General features: G+C 55.4%; 1 protein-coding gene across 3 annotated transcripts in view; it reads left to right on the top strand.

The window, feature by feature from the left end:
- Positions 1 to 19,640, top strand: part of ZNF536 (zinc finger protein 536) — a 417,728-nt gene that overhangs the window by 246,392 nt on the left and 151,696 nt on the right. For all 3 annotated transcript variants that reach the window (XM_069457658.1, XM_069457659.1, XM_069457660.1), the window contains one exon: positions 17,255 to 17,407. In XM_069457658.1, the coding sequence (XP_069313759.1) occupies positions 17,255 to 17,407 (153 nt within the window). The remainder of the gene's footprint in view (positions 1 to 17,254; positions 17,408 to 19,640) is intronic.

Below are 19,640 nucleotides of genomic sequence, written 5' to 3' on the forward strand. Positions count from 1 at the left end.
CCCCAGAGGGGTCTGCTTTGCCTGTGAAGCTGAGCAGATTGTGCCAAATGGCATATGTTTTCAAAGTGATTCCCCCAAGGAGAGGAGCACAGACCACAGACACACCCCTTCTACCATCCTCCATAGATCATTCAATCGAAGCCGTTTGTCATCGTCGGAGTGGAGTGGATGGTTAGGGAGAGGTTATTCAATTTACTCCCACCCTCAAAAAATAGAAAAGTCTGTTCCAGCCCGGGCCTCCTCTGGATCTCGTGGACATGGCGGGGTGGAGTGCTGGGGCGTGCGTGCTCTCCCTGATCCGTTTGCTGGTAATGACCCTGCAATGGCAGTGTCTGGTGGCCAGAGGCCCCCGGTCCTGCAGGGGGTCAGAAAGGCTCTCAGTGCAGTGAGGAACGGTGTGACGATGTTGGTGGCCGCATAGAAGGGTGGACAGGAAAGCCCAGGGTCCCCACCTCCAGGAGGACGTTACCCCCTTGGCAGGGTTTCGCTACTGCTCTTCTCCCTGTGGCTTTTCTTGGGGCACGTTTTTTCTCCTGCGTCAAGACCAGCGGCCAACACACAGCGGCCACCGTTCCCTTCCCTTCATGTCTGTCTTGTGCCCGGCACGTCGTGAACACTCGCTGTTACCCTGGGCTCTGGGTAACCGGAAAGCTCGGTGACTCCGGCCTCCTCTGCCCTGTCCAGCTGTGTGAGCCTGGACTTGTCACGCAACCTCTGCTCGCCTCCGTCTGCCCGTCTGTGCAGTGGGGATAATAGCACTTCCTGCCCTCCAGGGCTTTGTGAGGATGGATTTAGGTAGAGGGAGAGCACGTGCTCAATAACTGGTGGCTGCTGTCATAGTAGTCATTTATTGTCACCATTCAGATTTTATTATTATTGTTATTATTTCTGTATATTCATTTTGTTCTCCATGTGCATGTTAAGCTCCTTCCGGGTAAAGACTCCAGCCTCCGATCGTCCTCAGCGGGAGTGTGTCGTGCCGTTGGCACAGAGCGCCATCTCGGCAGTGCCCTGCGGTCGGCGGAGCAGGGGACACCTCGGAGAGCCCTCGATGCAACAAAGGGGCTTTCTTGGTCTTGGCCTTTGGCCACAAATCCGCGGTGGACACCGTGGAAGAGGGCGTGACATTGCTTCTTGGCCTTCCTCTTCTTCATGGAAGCTTCCAGAAGTAAAACGAGAATGTCCGGCACCGGGTTGAGAACCCTGCAGGGGCCCACAGATTCGTCTGCAGAGGGACAAGGGCAGAAGGGAAAGGTGGGCCCTGTGGGCACAGTGCGTGGCCGCATTTCTCTAAGGCAGATGAGGACCAGGGGGAGGACAGGGCACCTCGTCACATGATGCAGACGGCCACCACGGTGGGGCCGCCGCCTGGGCAGTGCGGGGCGGCCGGTGACACCGTGGGCCGGGTGAGCTCACGCGGGAGCTGCGGGAGAGCACAGCCATTCAGGCCGACACTGGGAGCACAAACTAAGGAGAAATGAGGCCGGAACGTCTGAAGTGTTTTCAGTGCCGACCACTCTTTCTCTCTCTGTGCGGAAGTCCCAGAGGAGATAATAACAGTGTCTTTCACAATGGAAAGGTCAACCGACGTGTGTTTATCGAGTGACTCCGTGGGCCAGCCCTCGGCTAGGCCGTGCTGGTGATTACGAGCCGGGCAAAGCCGCGGGGTCCTTGCTCTTGGTGAGCAGCGGGAATCAAAGCACACGGTGGAATCGCGAGCAGTCCGGTGCAGCGGTCGCTGTGCAGAAATGCTCAGGAAGGGGGTGCTGGGAGGCCGGGCGAGGCTTTGCCGTGGCAAGTTGGCCACGGGAGGCCCTGGAGGAGCAGAGAGGACAAGGTCAGGCCTCCCTGGCCCAGGGGAGAGCGGTGAAGGCCGGGTGTGGCGAGAGACCCCCGACCCGCACAGCAGTCGAGACCGTGTCACCGTCCCCTTGGCCTGGGCCCAGCCACGAGCCCTGGGACATGGTCTTGATGGTGCGTGGCCCTCCAGTCCCTCCGTCTGTCTCTCTGATCCCTGCCCTTCCTCCTGAGGCCTCTTTGAAATTTGACTAAGGTTTCAGCATCTCTGGATGCAATTTGGTATCAGTGCAAAGAATCAAAGGGTATTTGCTATCACTTTAAAGTATGTTTCCCTCCCTCTTCCTCTGAGTACCTGACCCCACAATCATCGCTGGCTTTGAAATAATAGACCCGTCGTAATTACGAGAATTAGTCTGGAGGCTTCTGCCTTATTTGCTCAACTGAGGTTATTAAGGCCGTTGTTAGAGGTGGAAAGGGCGTCCGCGATCATCTCGGCGGAGAAGGAAAATGCAGAGACGCCCGCAGGGTGGGGGCGGCCAGGTAGAGACGTGGGCAGGGCCAGGTGGGCAGGGAGCGGACCCTGCTCAGCCCAACGGCCTGCTCCTTGGGACCGTGGACCCAGGGCTGGGAGAGGACGTGATCTCTCGGGAGAAGGTGGGAATCCCAACCCCATGTGGGGGAAATGTCCCAAATTTGTAAATGTCAGAAACAAATTCAGCACATGCAAACCTGGTGTGCCTGAACCTTTGCACTCCCAATTAGCGTTGCCACCCACCTGACACAGAAGTGGACCCGGCAGCCCCAGGACAGGAAAGGACTCAGGGGAGGTCTTGAGGGTGGGGAGGACAGCTCGTCCCCTCCCCCTCCCTGGCCAGGTCCTCCGAGCTGTGTCCCTGAAGCTCAGTCTAAGCACCTCCCGCAGCCTGCTGCCCACGCTGCCTGCTTCTTTGCAGACACTTCTGCACACCCGTGGCCTTGGGTGGCTTTGAACCCGTGGTGCAGAAGCCCGTGCAGTCCACACTCCAAGCGCACGGTCCAGCCAGACCCCCGCGGCACTGGGGGGCAGTAGCATCACGACAGCCCGGGGCAGCAGGCGGGGAAGGCCGAGCCCTTCTGCAGGGGGCCGTGATGTTCTCACAGGGTATTAAAGACACAGAGCGGTCGTTAATGCAGAACTCTTTCTTCGACTTAATTTATTATAATATATGTGGCTGAAATGTAGATCGCACTGCTGTCTGGGATCTCCGCTTTGATTCCCAAAATTGCAGTCATGATAGGTGGATTATAACCGTGCTGCGACATACAGATGAGGAAATGTTTTCCTGTGCAATTTCCCCCTGAGGAGAAGCCGGGGGATGAGGGGCAGGAGTTGTGAATAACCCCGCGACGTCTAGTTGTCTCCCTCGGTTACGGGGTAGAAATTAGCATCACAGGACTGATGTGCGCCAGGGCGGCGGCGCTGCTGTGAATATCAGTGCGGACGGGCTTCCGGAGGGAGTGGAGACAGAGATCCTCCATATTAAAGAAAAGGTCCCCAGTATCTAATCGAGCCAGGTGATGTCGCCTTGTCACGTTGCTATTTGTGCAGTAAGTGCCTATGAAGCGCCCACTGTGTGTCAGGCACCCTGCTGGAGGCTGGGGGTGCCGCAGTAGACCAGGTGGACCAAAGACTTGCTGGGGAGGCACTGAGCGCTCAGTGTTGGGCGAGGCCCGACTGGAGGGGAGCCGGGGAGGGGGAGGTGCAGGGGTCGGGGGTGAGGGGGGACGTGGAGGGCGACGGGTGCCAGGCCGGGGAAGGAGCACCCGGTGAGCACCGCACACAGGGGGAGGAGGACGCATCCTGATCCCAGCAGCACACGCAGAGCATGCGTGTGGCAGGACGCCCCCGGAACATGTGTCTGGGCAGACTTTTTCCTCAGGCCCGGAAGCCCAGCGGAAGCGCCGAGGCAGAAAGAGCGCCTGACGCGCTGCCCTGGGCCCGCGCTCTGCTTTCCCACCAGCAGCGGCCCTGGCCAGCACCCACAGCTCTTGCCCCCGGGGTTCTGTTTGCCCAAATGGTGCCACCTGCCTCCCCCAGCCCAGCTCTGGCGTGGGGCTCTCGGGAGCCACCAGCTCACTGCGGAGCAGAGCTGAGTGTCTGTGTAGACGTCAGGCCCTGGCGGGGCAGAGCCGAGTGTCGGTGTAGACGTCGGGCCCTGGTGGAGCAGAGCCGAGTGTCCGTGTAGACGTCAGGCCCTGGCAGGGCAGAGCCGAGTGTCCGTGTAGACGTCAGGCCCTGGCAGGGCAGAGCCGAGTGTCCGTGTAGACGTCGGGCCCCGACGGAGCAGAGCCGAGTGTCCGTGTAGACGTCAGGCCCCGGCGGGGCAGAGCCGAGTGTCCGTGAAGACGTCAGGCCCCGGCGGGGCAGAGCCGAGTGTCCGTGTAGACGTCAGGCCCTGGCGGGGCAGAGCCGAGTGTCCGTGTAGACGTCAGGCCCTGGCGGGGCAGAGCCGAGTGTCCGTGTAGATGTCAGGCCCTGGGCGGAGCAGAGCCGAGTGTCCGTGTAGACGTCAGGCCCCGGCGGGGCAGAGCCAAGTGTCCGTGTAGACGTCAGGCCCTGGGCAGAGCAGGTGTTTACCTGCCATGGGGGGATCTCGAACAGCCTGGAGCAGCACAAGGGTGCCGTGAAGATCGGGCAACCAAGCCAAGGTCTCCTCCTCCCGCAAGGGGCTCATGCTCTGGTGGTGGGACCCCTGCACCCCCTCAAGGAGAGCCTGGAGGAGCAGCGCACCAGGGAGTGGGACTGAGGCCACACGGAGACCAGACTTCCCGCGTCTCGCCTGCCTTCCTGGCGAGGGCCACTGTGGTCTCTCCCCTCTCAGAAGCAAGTGCCAGCCCCGCACTGTTCCGAGGGGCAAGTCAGAGCAGCTGGTTAAGCCCTGGGAGGAAGAGGCAGCCTCCCTGGACTGCACGATGGCGGATGGCCCACCCCGCTCTCCCTGGTGCCATGGCGCATTCATTCCATCCGTCCGCATTTCCCGAGCTCCCACGCCGCACCGGGAGTGTCAGAGACACAGAGTGAGAAAAGTAGACCCCGTCCCAGCCCTTGAAGGGTTTGCAGTTTGGTGCAAGAGACAGACGTTAATCACACACACGTACACTAAGCGCAAACGTAGGTGTCCTGGAGGTCGAGTCCTGGGTGATCGGGCAGACTCCACTCGGTCCGGAAGGGAACACGAGCAGCGTTGGCACCAGACACCCCACAGTGAGTGGGATTAGCCAGGCAGGGTGGAGGTGGGGGCGCCGAGGCTGGCGTTTGGGGTTTGTACTTGAGGAAGAGGGAAGTGTACGTGTTGAGGTTCTGAAATCCTACAGAGAAATCTCTCCCCTGGTGGGCCCACAGGGTCCGGGACTCTCAAGATGTCTTGGGATTAGAGGCGACACCCCTCAAATCACACTGCAGTCCCACGGCACTGCCCACCGCCCGTGGGACAGCAGTGAGGTTCTTTGTCAATGTTGGGGCACTCTCCTGGGGGAGCAGGGGCTGCCCGAGGGTCTCTCGGGTGCAGGTCCGTGGCTGGTGTGTCGGACTGGAGGGCCCTGGGGCTGTGTCGCTGTGGCCACCTGCCGTCTGGACGAATGGGGTGCCCCGTGGAGACGTTGAGAGGAAGCTCCCCATTGCCCTTTAACACGGGTCGTCTCAAGGGTGGAGCTCGGGGTGGTGACACCTGAGTTGCTACAACATTGCCCCCTTCTCCCGTCATCCCGGTCCTCCCCCACCTGCTCACTTCAAAGGGATCCTGTGAGGACAGGTGCCAGATAAGCATCGGGGGTGGGAAGTGTAGGAGTGAGCGACCTGTTTTGCCTGCATGGTCCCCGTGCAGTCTCCCCGGCTGTAACAAAGGCCCCACTCTGCCGCGTCTGGGTGGCACTGGCAGAATGTGCGGGGGACGGGGGCCGACCGCTTGGAGGGCTCCTGCGGTGACTGTGCTATACGGATTGTCACCTGCTGGTTTGTGCTGGTGCATCGTCCTGTATTTTGGACCTTGTAGGTGCAGGGCGGGGGAGCTGCCGTTTGGGAATCTACCAGATATCCCCCGTGCATTATCTCCTTTGGTTTTCACAAGGGGTTGCAAAGTAGGTGCTGTTGTTCCCATTTCACAGACAGTGTTTGGAGGCTGGGCAAAGTCAGGAACGTTCGCAGACTGGCCGTGGCTTTGCCGCTCTGCCGTGCCGCCGCTGCAAACCCACCGTCTCGTGAAACACTCAGGTTCCTCTGTGGTAAGTACCATCATCCCAGTACCCAGTTTTACAGACAAGGAAACCAAAGCTCGTGAAGGTTTGGTGTTTTGCTCAGGATCTCAGAGCCAGCGCTGGCAGGTTAGATTCGAACTCCGATCTCAGAGTCAAACACACCTCGGTTGGTGTTTGAGGTGCTCTCATGCCAGAGCAGGCTTGTTCAGAGTTAAAAGCTGCCCGTGCGTCTCTCTGTGTTGGGAGGGCCGGGAGGTCTCTGCACACGCCTGAGGCCGCCTGCTGCCCCTCTCCCCAGCAATCAAGGGCCGCTTGGTCTTGCCCACTCCTGGGGGGGCTCCTTGGAGGACACACTCAGCTTGTGTAGTCCCTTCCTTGTCCCCAGTCAAAATTCCTTTAGATTAGTCTATGGGATTCCCAGATCCTGGAGAGAACGCAATTTGTCAACACTTGGTACTTTTATCTGTGATTATGAGAAGCCTGAGCAGGCTTGACCTTCCTGCTAGAAGCTGCTGCCCAGGTGGCTCGTCCCGGGGCCGGGTCAGCTCCTTTATTCGCACATCCAGGCATTCAGGTAGCTTTTGGGTGTCTGCCGCTTGCCAGGTGTGCAGGAGGGAGACTTACATCCCTCGTCCCTGCACTTTACAGGCCGGGAGGAAAGCTGGTGTCTGAACGGAACAAAATCCAAACTCTTCACCTCGCCAGGGAGGCTAGTTGAAGGGGACACTCAGAATGGGACCAGGAGCTCGCTGAGCTTGTGACCGGGAGTGACGAAGCCTGATTTATAACTGAGAAAGTTCACCCATGTGGATATAACGGAGGAAACCAAGTTGCCTCTCAAGAACTGCTAGGAATAAATTCCTGTTCCCACCGATCTCTATAATGGGAAAAACAGTGAAAACTTTGCTAAACGTATCACAGTCATATTAGCTAAAGTTTGCTGCTCTTTGAGCAACCCGGGACATCCACGTTGCCAGGGACACGACGCTGGGGACGGGGGCATGCATGGGGCACCGGCTATGGCGTCCATGTGTCCAGTGCACCAAGACAATGGATAGCAGAGTAGCCTCAGCTGTCTCCTTGGCTCGCCTGCTCGGTGGCCTGCGCTGAGGCCAAAGGTTTTGTCCCTTGGAGTCCACCAGCCGGGCACAGGTCTCCAGCGAGACCAGTGTGCTGCGCTTGCTCAGCAGAGCTGGGAGGGTTTTTTTTTTTTTTTTCCTTCTTTCTTTTTTTTTTTTTTTCTTTCTTTCTTTCTTTTTTTTTTTTGTTTGCTAATTTTTACATGTCAACTAAAGTATTTATTACTACAAGGTATAGAAGGGCTCAGCATTTATTCAAAAAATTTTAAATATTGATCCAACGAGAGTGTTCATCTGATGAAGGTTCTCAAATTAAAAGGGCTGGGTGAGTCAGTGCAGCTCAAAAATGGCAGTAACTTCAGAGCTGGCAATTGACACTTGTTTTCTGCCACTGTTTACTCTTCAATAAAAAATGCATATTTACCATAGCAACCTCGGGATCACGTGGTGCCCCATCTTACAGGCTACCCTCTAAAACAGAATAGCTTCTTAAAGAAACACACACATCCTCACAGGCATGCTTTTCAGATGCAAAAACGGGTTCTTTATGCGGAAGCCCTCTTTCTTGGGATTTAATGCTAATAAACACGTCATCTTTATAGAAATCATTTGGGTCTCATGTTTTAAATTTTAGGGCGTTCGTACTGGAAATCCAAATAAAATTACTCTTGGAGGGGCTTTTGATTATTTTGAGGGTTTGCTGATTATTTATTTTAATACAGTTCTAAATATATATATATTTGTGTTTACACATGCACATATATATCTACATATTTTAAACAGCAGCCGTTAGTGTCATCTGGAAGGGAGTTTGGTGTGGATCCTAATGACCTGCCACTTCATCTGTGATTAAAGATTGTCATCTATGCGGAGCTAAATTGCAGTTTGAATTGTTTTTCTGCTGTTAACTTGGGAGAATTGCCTGGGATTTTAGAGCGTCGGAGGAGGAACTGCTCCAACCCGGACTTTTCAGAAGGGAACATGTGCCCTCGGTGTGCAGCTTTGTACGAGTCTGACTCCAGAGCCGGGAGCTGGCTTTGGCGGGGGCCGGCTCCGAGACCACGGGTCTCCCCAGCGCCACGCCAGGCTCGCGTCAGACCTGTCCCTGTGGCAGGATTCATGCTGAGAGCACTATTAACTGGAACACACCCCCAGTCAGGCACTGTGCTAAGTGATTTATATCCCTTCCTCTATACAATTCTTTGAGATACGAATTCCTCTGAGTACCCCTGTTTCGCAGATAAGGACCCCAAACCTCCGAGAGGTTGTGTAGTGCGCCCGATCACACTCGTAAGAATTGGTGGAACTTGGTTTTGACCCGAGGCCGCTTGGACTGCAAAACCTCTCTACTTATTCTGTGTTTTGCACCTGTCAGATTTAACTGCGGAAGGACCAGTGGGATTGAGACAGAGGAGCCTTTGGGGAAAGGAACAGGGAATAGTGCTGTCCTTCCCAGCATGGCCCCCCGGAGATCCCCGGGTGCCCTCAGCGTCAGCAGAGCTTTCTGGAACTTCCTTCACACCTGGGTCATCTCCCTTGTGTAGCTGCTGCGTACCCCTGTGCCAAGGTCAGGGACGAGGTGACCGGGACTCTGTGGGTGCCACTGTCTCGGGGAGGGGCGGTGTGGCTGTCTGACGTGCCCCCAGAGGCACCGCTGTAGGCTAGGGGCCACCCGAACTGGGCCAGGTGGCCCCTTGTAAACCAATACGGAAAGCAGCATATTGTTAGTCTGCTGTGCTCAGTGGCTTTGGGGGAAAATCCGATTGCCAGGTGAGGCCGCGCCGCCGTGGCGAGGAGGCGCCGTGACCCGAACTCGGCGGAGGGGAACCGCGCAGACCCCACGCCCAGCCAGCCCGCCCGCCGCGCGCACACGGCCGTTTCGTGATGAGCCGTCACGAGCCCCCACGCCGCCGTGGTGGATCATTTACAATGGTGCGTGCGCCTCCCCCGCAACCTGAAGTCGGCCCGCGCCCCGCGTCCCTACGAGCTGGGAGAAGCAACTGCTTATCATGTATCTCTTTGTTCCAGACACTTTTATAAAAGAATATGTATTATGTATGGTGTGACCTTCAAATGTCAGGAATGTGTTGTGCAGTAAACTGTCAATATTTGTGGTTATAAGGTACTAGATGACTTTTACAATAATTGGAACGGCTATATTAAAAGCTCCGGTCACTCAGCTGGTTAAAGAGAAAGACACAGCCCAGTGTTCACCAGGGACTTGCCTTCTGCCAACTATTAAATGGAAGATATTGCAAGGTGCTTAAGATGTCGTCTTTGTTTAAAATAGAATATGGCAAAACACGTCTCCAGGGGAGGGGTATCTCCACATCATCCTCTCTCCTTTCAAGGCGCGATTCCCAGGAGGAAAGTCCGCTCCACAACTTATGGCCACTGACCAAACACATTTTAACAAAGATTGGTCCAGAGGCTTGTGCTCAGCGTCCTTCAGGTACGAATTCCTGCAGCTGGATTTCTCCAACCTTCTCCCCGCCCCCCCACCCCGCAGGAGGGGCTGTAAATTATCTTAAGAGGATCTTAAAAGCTATAGCTTTTTTTTTTTTGGAAGAAAATAAATTATGTAGAAATCTTTTGGGAATTTATGCTTTACTGAAAGTAGAAGCTTCTGTAGTTTTCTTTTTTAAAAAGGGGGCCCTTCATTTGAAATATGAAAAAACAAAGGCATAAAAATATTTTACGATAATTATAATAGTAATTGGGTCATAGATTACTTAAAAAATATCTGTTTTACTGTATTCTATTGACTAATACCTCTTTGTGCTTATGTGAGGCTGTTTCTTCTGACTGTGAGATCTCTTTTAGCCAGGAGTTGAGTAAGTGGAGTGTGGTGGAAGGTGCCAGATGCCTTTGCCTTCTAGAGAGCTCGCTTGTGGCCCTGTGAATCATAATGTGTGTTTCTGGTTCTTTCCTCCTCGATGGAGAGAGAACTGGGTGACACCCCGAGGCCACTTCCTCCAGGAAGCCTCCTTGGATGTAACCGGACCTCCCCCCACTGTTGGTGTCAAACTGCAGCCCCTGACAGTGCTGAGCACTGTGGGGCACTTCCAAGATTTTGAGGGTACCCTGGGCCGTTCCCTCCTGGGCTCCTCAAGAGTAGCTTCCCCTCCCACAGTCAGGAGCTGGTCTTCGAGTCTGAATTCCAATGTGCTTGCCTCCCCGGACGCTTTCATTTATTCGGAAAAGTGTGCATGGAGCATTACGTGCCAGAGGGATCACCACAACCCGCAGTGACCGGCCTGTTCTGGAGCTCGTGGTCTAGAGAGGGGACACAGGTCGGCCACGGTCTGCGAAGGGCCACGTGTGCTGGGAGGAGTGGCGTCGAGAGCTGGGGTCGGGGAGATTCCCTCCCCGGCAGCGAGGCCAGGGGCAGCCTCTCGAGGAGGTCGGAGTCTGCTTGTGAGTCCCCGGGGACAGAGCCCCAGGTTGGAGACCAGCCTGAGAACAGGACGGGAGGAGGGAGCTGGAGGACAGCCAGGGGTGGGGATGAGGTCGGAGCAGGAGGGGCTGCCTGGGTCAGGGGCCGGACGTCTTGAGAAGGAGCTGGAGGTTTTTCTGAAGAATGAGGACACCAGCAGCCAGTTCCTCCCTGCTCCTGACCGGGGGCTGTTCCCAGGGGACAGCAGGTCCCTGGGCTGAACCTCTCTCTACCCCTCTCCTGCCTATGTCTCCTCACCAAGGCCAGGTCGTAGGTGACCCTGGTCTTCATAGAGTCACCCTGACGGTCTCTGTAGTGGGCTGCAGCCCACTGTCCCCAACCAGGACAAAGGGAAGGGACAGGCGTGCGGAACCCAAAACAGCCCGGCCCCCTTGGTGTCATGGCCTAGGTCGATACTGTGAACCCAAAACCTGCCTGCTGTGTCCACGGGCACCGTCCCTGGGCTGGGGACTAAGAGTGCCTGCCACGGCCACCCCAGGGCCAGCCCCCAGGGCCTTGGCAAGAGGTGGCAGCTGAGGGTTACGGGGGTATTGTCATAGCAGTGTCACGTAGTGCCACCAGGGAGAGACCCTGGGTGGCTCAGTCGCCGGCAGGGGAGCTCCACAGACGCCCGCCACGATTGAGAAAGGGCTCCGGGCGTGGTAAAACCGGAAACCCACTGGGCCCACAGTTCTTGATCTTGAAGCCCTTGTGTATTTTAAGGGAAATTTAATCCATGTGTTTCTGATTCATTTGCACTGAACTCATCAAAATGTTGCTTTAGAGAAGCTATTTGAAATCCTGGTATCTTATATTTTTTTCTCCTTTTTTGAAAAAAAAAAAAAGTTGTTTAGCCTTTTGATGACCTAATTCCCTAATTTTAGAAATCCATTCTTGCCACAAGCAAATGGAGCTCTGCTCAGTTTGAGTCTGGGTTGAGGGTGAGGAAGGACACCGTGGAGAACGTTCTACCTCTCCACCCGCCGTGCACAGGGCTGGCCAGCAGGGCCCAGCCCCACCCCGTCCCCAGAACCCCAAAGAAGCTGCCTGTGGCTTCTCACAAGTACACATCCTCTTCTGAAATAGCGCTTTAGTTAAACACATACTTTCATCAATCCATGCTAATGCCTAACTGTTGAACATGACTATATTTGGCCATCAGAAAACCGAGAACTTTGATGAGACTGCAGACACCAAGTTAATGCTGACCCACGGCGTGAGTGACATCTTCTAAGAGTTAAATAGACTTGTGCACGGTAATGTTATCATTTTTATGCATACTGTTAATTTCAAATCATTTTCAAAAATAAAGGGAGACCTTCACCTTAGCAGGAATCTCTACCGCTGCGATGACGGCTTTATTCGAGTCTGTTAATTTTAAAGTTTTCAAAATAAGGGGAAGTGTTAACCTTTTAGGAGTAACTATGCATTCCCTTGGACTTTATCCAAGGCGTTAGTATTTTTCTCGTCCCTGGAAAGATCGGAAAGCACTGGTGTACGTGGGCAAGAACATTAAGAAAGATGCGATTTTTTTTGTGACCCTCTGAACTGTTGCTCACTCCTCAGACTCCACAAATAGTTCTTTTTCTTCATTAATGAAGTGAGAGCTGTGATTTTGAGATGCTCTTTCAGAACTAGTTGAAAACTCATCTGGGAAATGTACTTTCTGTTATCTAGAAGTTCCATAGCAATTAAAACACCATGGCATTTTCTCCTACAAAGTGCTAAGTGTCCAGGTATATAGAGAGTGACCTCACCCACGGGAGGTTGCTGGGGCGATTCTCCACTCCGTGCAGGGACCTCATCACCACCATCATCATCATCACCACCGTCATCATCATCACCATCATCACCACCATCATCATCATCACCATCATCATCACCATCATAATGTTTTTCAGGGAAATCTTTCCAAAAGGTGCCCTTGGGCAGACGAAGGGAAGGCTGCATGGCAGTTAGGATGACATGAGAACTGAGAGGGACAGGCACGGGGCAAGGAGCAGCCTCTTTTCACCCTGGGAATTGGGGACAAGCCCAGAAGTCCTCACCGGTAGCACGTTGCCTCTTCCTACTCAGCTCCTGATCTCCTCCCGCAGCAGCGGCCCCCAGCTCTCCGTGGCTTCACGTCACCCGCGTTTGTTCCTTAGTCTGCAAAGTCTGGTCTGGGTCAGCGTGCATCCAGCGTGGGACCCAGCGACGCAGGCTGGGAAATGTCAGGGTACATGGACTGTTCGGGGAGCACTTGCTGTCCCGTTCATGGCCATTTCTCCCCATCTTTTTAAGATTCAGCCTCAGTTTCTCATTTGGCTACAGGGGGAGGCCAGGGTGGGGGGAGGAGGCCAGCAGAGAGGCGGTGGGCAGAGACGGCCTGGGTGGGCTTGGCAGCTCCCAGCGTCGCAGAATCGCAGGAAGCCAGAGCTGGAGGTCCAGTCCTCATGGGTCACATGGGAACCAGGGACCGGGGCAGGGGCACCGGGACTTGCCTAGGGACAGCCAGACACTGGGGACCCAGGAAGACGATTCCACCTCCCGAGTCAGCCTTCTTGACAAACACACTTATTTTAAATACGTCCCAAGGAAGCTCGGCGTTTAAAGATAGCCTGGAGGGAAATCTACCCTCAAAGTACTAAATCATTTGATAAACCAAGTTTTTAAATTCCAGACACGTCATATATGCGTAAGGTGAAGTGTGTGATGAGGCGCCCATAAATGCAAGCCGTGGTTGTGTGCAGGAGGATGCCAGCCTCAGGGATGGTTCCAGACAACTCCTGGTAGCATCTGTGTGTCTTTAACTTCTGGAAGGTTGGCTGTCTCTCTAAGCACCTGTTTCTTTGTCTGTCTGGTTCAGTGGATGATGAGGCGTCTGGGATGACCCACAGCCAGGTTTAATCCCAACTGCTCCTCCTGTCCGTAGCTGGCGGCCCTGCCTGGCACCCTCCCTGTGAGTTCTCGGGGAGGTGTGCACCTTAACGTCGCCTTGATCTAGGCAAACCTCGTGCACACTTGGGGGCTCAGAACAAGCAACGCAGAAGGCAGTTTCTGACCTTGAGAAGACAAATCAGGAAGGTCTGCTGTCTCCTTACCCCCAACAACACACTCTTGAAATGCAACTTGAAGTGATTGGAATCCATTTCCTCTTCTTTGTGTAGCAAATCGCGTTCAGCTTGTAGGCACCAAAGAGCTGGCGGAGTTGTCTGATGCCAAGTTCAAGTCGCCTGTTCTTGGCTAACACTCTGGGGGGCGGGGTGTGTTGCACACGCAGCTTGCGTCCGTTGGGAATGTTGGCCGCATCCACACAAGACATGAACAGATGGCCCCTGTTACTCAGTGGGGTCAAGGACAGAAACAGAGGTCACAGGAGCAGCGATTCCTCCGTCACCAGGGGGCCCCGAGCACACCCAGGCAGAGGCATGTTAGGCGGGAAGACGCCGGCCAGCCTGCGGCCGAGGCCCGGCTCCCGGCCGGCTCAGCCCCTGGGCAGGAGCCGGCAGAGCTTCCCTCCTCTCGCAGAGGAGCGCGGAGGAGCAGGCGGCAGGTTCGAGGCTGACCCTGTGCACACTCCCAGCTTCAGCGTCCCCAGCACATTTAGAGAAAGAGTCCATTGGTAGGGACGAAATACCGCACACAGGTTGGAGGGAAAGAAAGTTGAAAATAAAAAAAAAATTAAAAAACAACCCTCAAACCCGTTCACAAACAGCCTGACAAAGGACCATAGATGCAATTTTTGTGTCATGCGTCTATCTTCCTGCCACCAGTTTCCTGGAGTGGCCTGTCTGCGACGGGGACAGGGACTGCTCTCCTCGGCTGGGGTGCCAGGTGGGGCCCCAGGGGAGGCCTCGGGACCCGATCCTGCAGTTTGCGGGGTGGGGGGGGTGGATACGAACACTGTCACACTCCAGCTGGAGAAGGAATCAGAGAGTGGCCGCATCTTCCTCCCTGCATGAGACTCTTGGGTCCTCGGAGGGGCTGGGCTGGATTGAGCTCAGGGGCCGCTGCCAGTGCCCGGCCAGGCACAGGCTGGACGCACACGCAGTTGCCCGAGTGTGTGGCCGGGGCTGCCTTCGCCGCGCTGGGCTCTCAGCCTCTCCGGACACTTCCTGGGACCACCCACAACCGCGCTCTTCGTTGCTCAGAGTTTGTTTTTCCAGTAGGATTAGTCTAAGAGTAAACGCCATGGGCCTCAGAGCCCTCCAAAAAAAACCGTTTCTGTGTAAAGTGAAAATTAGACTCTTAAATCTGCAAAGAAAGCTGTTTATCTTACAAATTTATTCTTTTTATTGGGCCACACATATCCAAGATGGAAAGATAAAAGGAAACAGACACAGGCCATCACTCGGAAGGACACACAATGAGGCGCAGCCTCACCCTCAACTTCCGTTCCGGAGCCACCCTCTCGGCGTGTTTATCTGTAGCGCGCCCTGGGGTCCCCGAAAGCTCTTGCGGGAATATGCCCCCATCATCCCTCCAGCAGCTCCTATGTGACAGCTGCCGCCTTGCTCCTGCTCGCTGGTGGGGGGGGGGGTCCTTGGAAGCAGCTCTGGGGACGGCCCAGACCCTGCTACACAGGGGCCCTCAGGCACTCGACTTTGTCCCCTGCACACCTCTGTCCCGGGGCCGACAGCGGGACACTGAGTCCCGCTTACAGTTGACATCAACAGCGATCGGGCCCCTGACTTACACGGGGCGTCTCCACTATGCTGCCGGGAGCACTCGGGCAGGACTTTAAACAGGCTCCTCATTGCTTTAAGCTGACCCCGTGACCCCAGCGGAAGGAAAGCCCAGTGATTCTGGGATGGCAAATGCAGGCTGTTGGGCGGAAGGGGGTGGGGACAGGGACAGGGACAGGGACGGGATGATGGAGATGGCACTGCAGCTGATGAGGCCTGGGCTGCAGCTGACTTGGAACCGGCGTCCGGGCCATCAGTGACCCCCTCTGGCAGCAGCCCCTGGTGGGCTCCACGTGCAGGGGGCGGAGTCCCCGCTGTGAGCACGTGTGCAGCGTGTGTCTGCCGTGACTTTGCAAGGCTGCCTTGTGCCTGACGCCTTGGCCATCGTTGGTGGCCTTCACGCGTTCCTTGGACAACCACCGTCTAGGCCTCCATGGGCTGACGTGACTAACTCTGAGTTCCAGACGTGGTTGAGCTCAGTCCTTCTGTGTGTGCAAAATTATAAGGCAAAAAATGAAAAATCTGGGTAATTACATCCTTTGACTTGTTCTTCAATGCTGGTAAGAAGAGCTGGGGAGAGCAGAATTAAAAGTGAGCCTTCAAAGAAACTTTCCGGGGTGACGAGGAGGCCATGCGTGGTCTAATTGCAGGGAGGGTGCTCCAGGCAGAAGGGTTTCCACCGTTGCTTGCAGCAAACATCCAAACAAGAATTGAGGGTGTCAGCCTTCGTCTTGCCCGTGGTCTATACGTCTGTCCCTTTGGCTGTGAGCAGAGAACGCCAGGCACGGATGATGCGGAATGAAAGCCATTTGCATTTCCCATCCCTTGGAAGGTACAAGTCTTATTTATTCCTATCTCTGTAGAACTCACAGATCTGCTCGTTATCCCAAAGGGTCCCTCGTTCTCCTGGTGGGATTTGCTGTGAGGCCTGGAGGGTGGGCAGGAAGCGACGGCGAGGACCCTGCGCGTCTCGGCAGCTTGACTCAGACCCAGCTCTGTGGGGAGGCCCGAGACGCAGCGAGAAGACTGAGTCCAGAAACGGCTCTCTCGTCTCCCGTCCTCTGAGTCGCAAAGTCCCAACTCCCGCCCTGGTCCGCCGATGTCCCCTCTTTGGCAGCGCGATGTCAGGCCGGGGGTGTTGCCGTAACACACCCTCCAACCACGAGATACTGTCACAGTTTTATTTACTATCATGTCCCGTCATGTCTGTGCAGAAGGCAGCCGGATGTAGATTTCATTCCATTTTCTGATGGTTCGGGTTACATAGCAAATAACGGCAGGAAGCTCGATTTGTGTTGATACTTTACAGAGGAAGTTCTCAAGTCGCTGCGCGGAGATTTAACCGCAGTGCCGCAAGCTTGCGGGACTCTTGCAGCTGAGTTCCTGCGTGTGACTTTGAATATGTCGCTGTATGTTTGTCACGGGCTAATTGTGGAAGCGCATTTCCATACTTTTTCTTCTCCCTTTCATGAGATCACACCAGCCAGCGCTGGATACAAGACTCCACGAGGAAGAAATGATCGGTTTTGGATAATTTTCTTTCCTGTCCCGAAATAGCTGTATGTCTGCATGTCTTAGGGACTCAGCTGAGACACATTTTTTTTTTTTTTTTTTTTTTGTTGCTTGCTGTAATGCAAATATGATTTCCATCTTGGAGTGAACTTTCCAGCTAGTCCGTATTATAAATTAATCAGATTCCACAAACACGAACATTTTTAAACTTTTGAAAAAAAATATTTAATAGGAACGAAGCAAAAGAAGAAAATCAAACCAGCTGCTGACACAGCTGTTTCTTTTCTCGTTTAATTCAGTTCAATATAAAGGTACCATATGCTGCTTAAAATGATGATAGGAAGATGAAATAATTTAAGAGAATAACAAGAAAATACATGAATTGTCAGCATTCTGTCAGATTCTAAAGAATGAAGCAGACAGGTGTAGTATTGACATGTTTAACTTTGTGTGGCGTTAGCAGTTTTGGTGCGAACAACTCCTGACATGTGCTGAAGTGATGTGAGAACGTTTCTCCTCCGCTGCAGACATCGGCGAGGAGGCTGGCAGAGCCGCCGGGGTCCAGCAACCCGCGCTGCTTCGCGACAGGAGCCTGGGCTCGGCCACGAAGGACTGCCCGTACTGCGGGAAAACCTTCCGGACGTCCCACCACCTCAAGGTGCACCTGAGGATACACACAGGTGAGGGGCCGGGCGCGTCGGGGGGCGCGGAGGAGCAGGAGGCCCCGCCCTGCCTTGATTCCGCGGAGATCTGACAACCGTGCGGGTCACTGAGGCCGGGAAGTTCTCCCCGGGCCTGTCTGTGTGCCACTGTGTGGGTCGGAACCGGCCCTGATGGCCTAATTTGTCACTGAACAGTCACCCTCCCCAGTGACCCGGGGACACGTAGATGCAGCTTTCGAGTGGCCCAGGCCTTTGGCTCCAGCACAGTCGCTGACGGCTTTTCCCGCTGCTGTGCTCAAGTAGCACCTGCCGCACCTTCTCAGGTGTGTGATGCGAACTCAGCTCAGAGTCTCTCAGGGGTGGAAGGGACCGGAGCAACTTCCCCAGGTGTCCAGGCAGTCGGGCCTTGGCCCATACCTGGGACTGGGTGGATGGGGTCAGGCCCCTGGAGTTACCTGGGTGGAGAGGAGCGTTCTCCCCCGCCCGGGCCTCCTGCAGAGAAAACCCGAGATGGTCCTGAGCAGACGGGAGGAAGGGGCTGCCGGACCACTCGGGGTTTTTCTGGTTCTGGCACCATGCTGGCCGAGGACTGGTCATAGGGACTTCTCCGCTTGGTCCCTCAGTCATCGTCCCTTTTAGCTTTTCTGCTAGTTGTTTGCACATGGACATACTCCCCCCCAAAATCTATCTGAGATACGGACACCTCCATTTTCTTTGATTTTTCTTCTGACACTTTATCTATTGGAGTGTGAGCTGCTGCAGAGGCTACACAAATACGCCATCTATTTTCAAAAATAATTGCAGTTTATTTCCCAAGGAATCGATAAAGCCGCTCAGCGTTGCGCAGGAGTATCGAGCACCACGGGCCTCGTGTGTGTCCGGTGGTTAGAGACGAGGGGCCCTCACCTGGGGTCTCACCTGGTGCCCACAGATCTCCCCGACACCGAGGCACCCCAAGGACAGACAGGCACAGGCGGCTCCTGGCTCCACCTGGGCATAGGTGGGCCTCATCCCGGGCTCCGCTCCTCCCGGAGCATGCCTCTCAAGGGGGCATCTCAGGCCAAAGGGAGGCTTTTAAAACTCTACACAAGGTCCCACGACTCTCCCAGAAGGCCCCGTGCACCCGGCCCTGCCTCACTCCCGAACGCATCCTGTGCGGCTCTTCATCCTCCTCCTCCTCTCTCTGAGACGCCGCTAGCCTCCCTCCTGGGCCTCCAGTGCAGCTGCTTGCTCCTCCTGCAGGGCCTCGAGCCCACCACGGCCCCCCGGATGCCCTTCCTCCAGGTGCTCCCTGGGGGCTTAGCCTGAATGTGATCTGTTCGGAGGGCCATCCCTGACTACCCCTCCTAAAATACCCCTCGTGCTCCCGGCTTCATTTTCTCCATAAATTGAGCACTTTCACAAATGATCTTGTTCGGGTTGAGCGTTTGTTTCCTTACGTGTTGTTTGTCTCGATGACCACCCCCCCCAGGAGAACCTCAGACTTGTGAGGGTGGCAGTGCTGTCCGTCCTCGGAACGGCTGTCATCTCTGTAACCCCCGTGCCTGCGAAAGCACCTTGCACCCGGTAGGGGCACGATGGCTTATCTGGGAGGTCGAATGACAGAACAGATGCCCAGTGAGTGAGTGACTCCATCCCGTCATCCCTGTGCTGTGCGAGGTGTCACGCAGGGGTCAAGTGCATCAAGGGAGGTGGCCCCTCCCCCAGGGGACGCAGGAACCCAGTCAGGCTGCAGGTGCTGGCTTCCTGGGTGCTGACGGAAGGGAAGACCTCTTCTCTAGGAGTGCAGGGAGGGCCCGAGTTCCCCAGGGTTTCTGCGCTTTGCACTTCTCTGCCAGAGACCTGCATGCTCGCTCCCTCCCTTCCAGGGTGCAGCACGACGCCCCTTCTCTGTGAGGCGTTCCCTTCCCTTTCCCTGCCTCCCTTTGCTCCCTGGCGTCCTCCCATCTGATTCTGTTGTCTCCTGTCTCCGTGTACTGGAATGTGAGCTCCGTGACAGCAAAGGCTGTGTCTGTCTGTCCAGCTGTGTCCCCGGGGCCTAGAGCAGAGCCTGGCTCAAGGTGTGCACTCAGGAAGCATTTGCGGAATGAATGAATGAATTAGCAAGTGAATTAGTGAAAGTGCCCAGGCTTGAGGGAAGCCGGCTTAGACACCTGGCTTTCTCAGATTAGACCAATGCCCATTTTCCTCCCCAGATTGGAGCCCGTGTCCCCTTGGGTTGGCATGGTTGGTGGGGGACCCACAGACTCCC

Source organism: Eulemur rufifrons, chromosome 24, assembly GCF_041146395.1.
Source record: "Eulemur rufifrons isolate Redbay chromosome 24, OSU_ERuf_1, whole genome shotgun sequence".
In the NCBI taxonomy this organism is placed as follows: domain Eukaryota; kingdom Metazoa; phylum Chordata; class Mammalia; order Primates; family Lemuridae; genus Eulemur; species Eulemur rufifrons.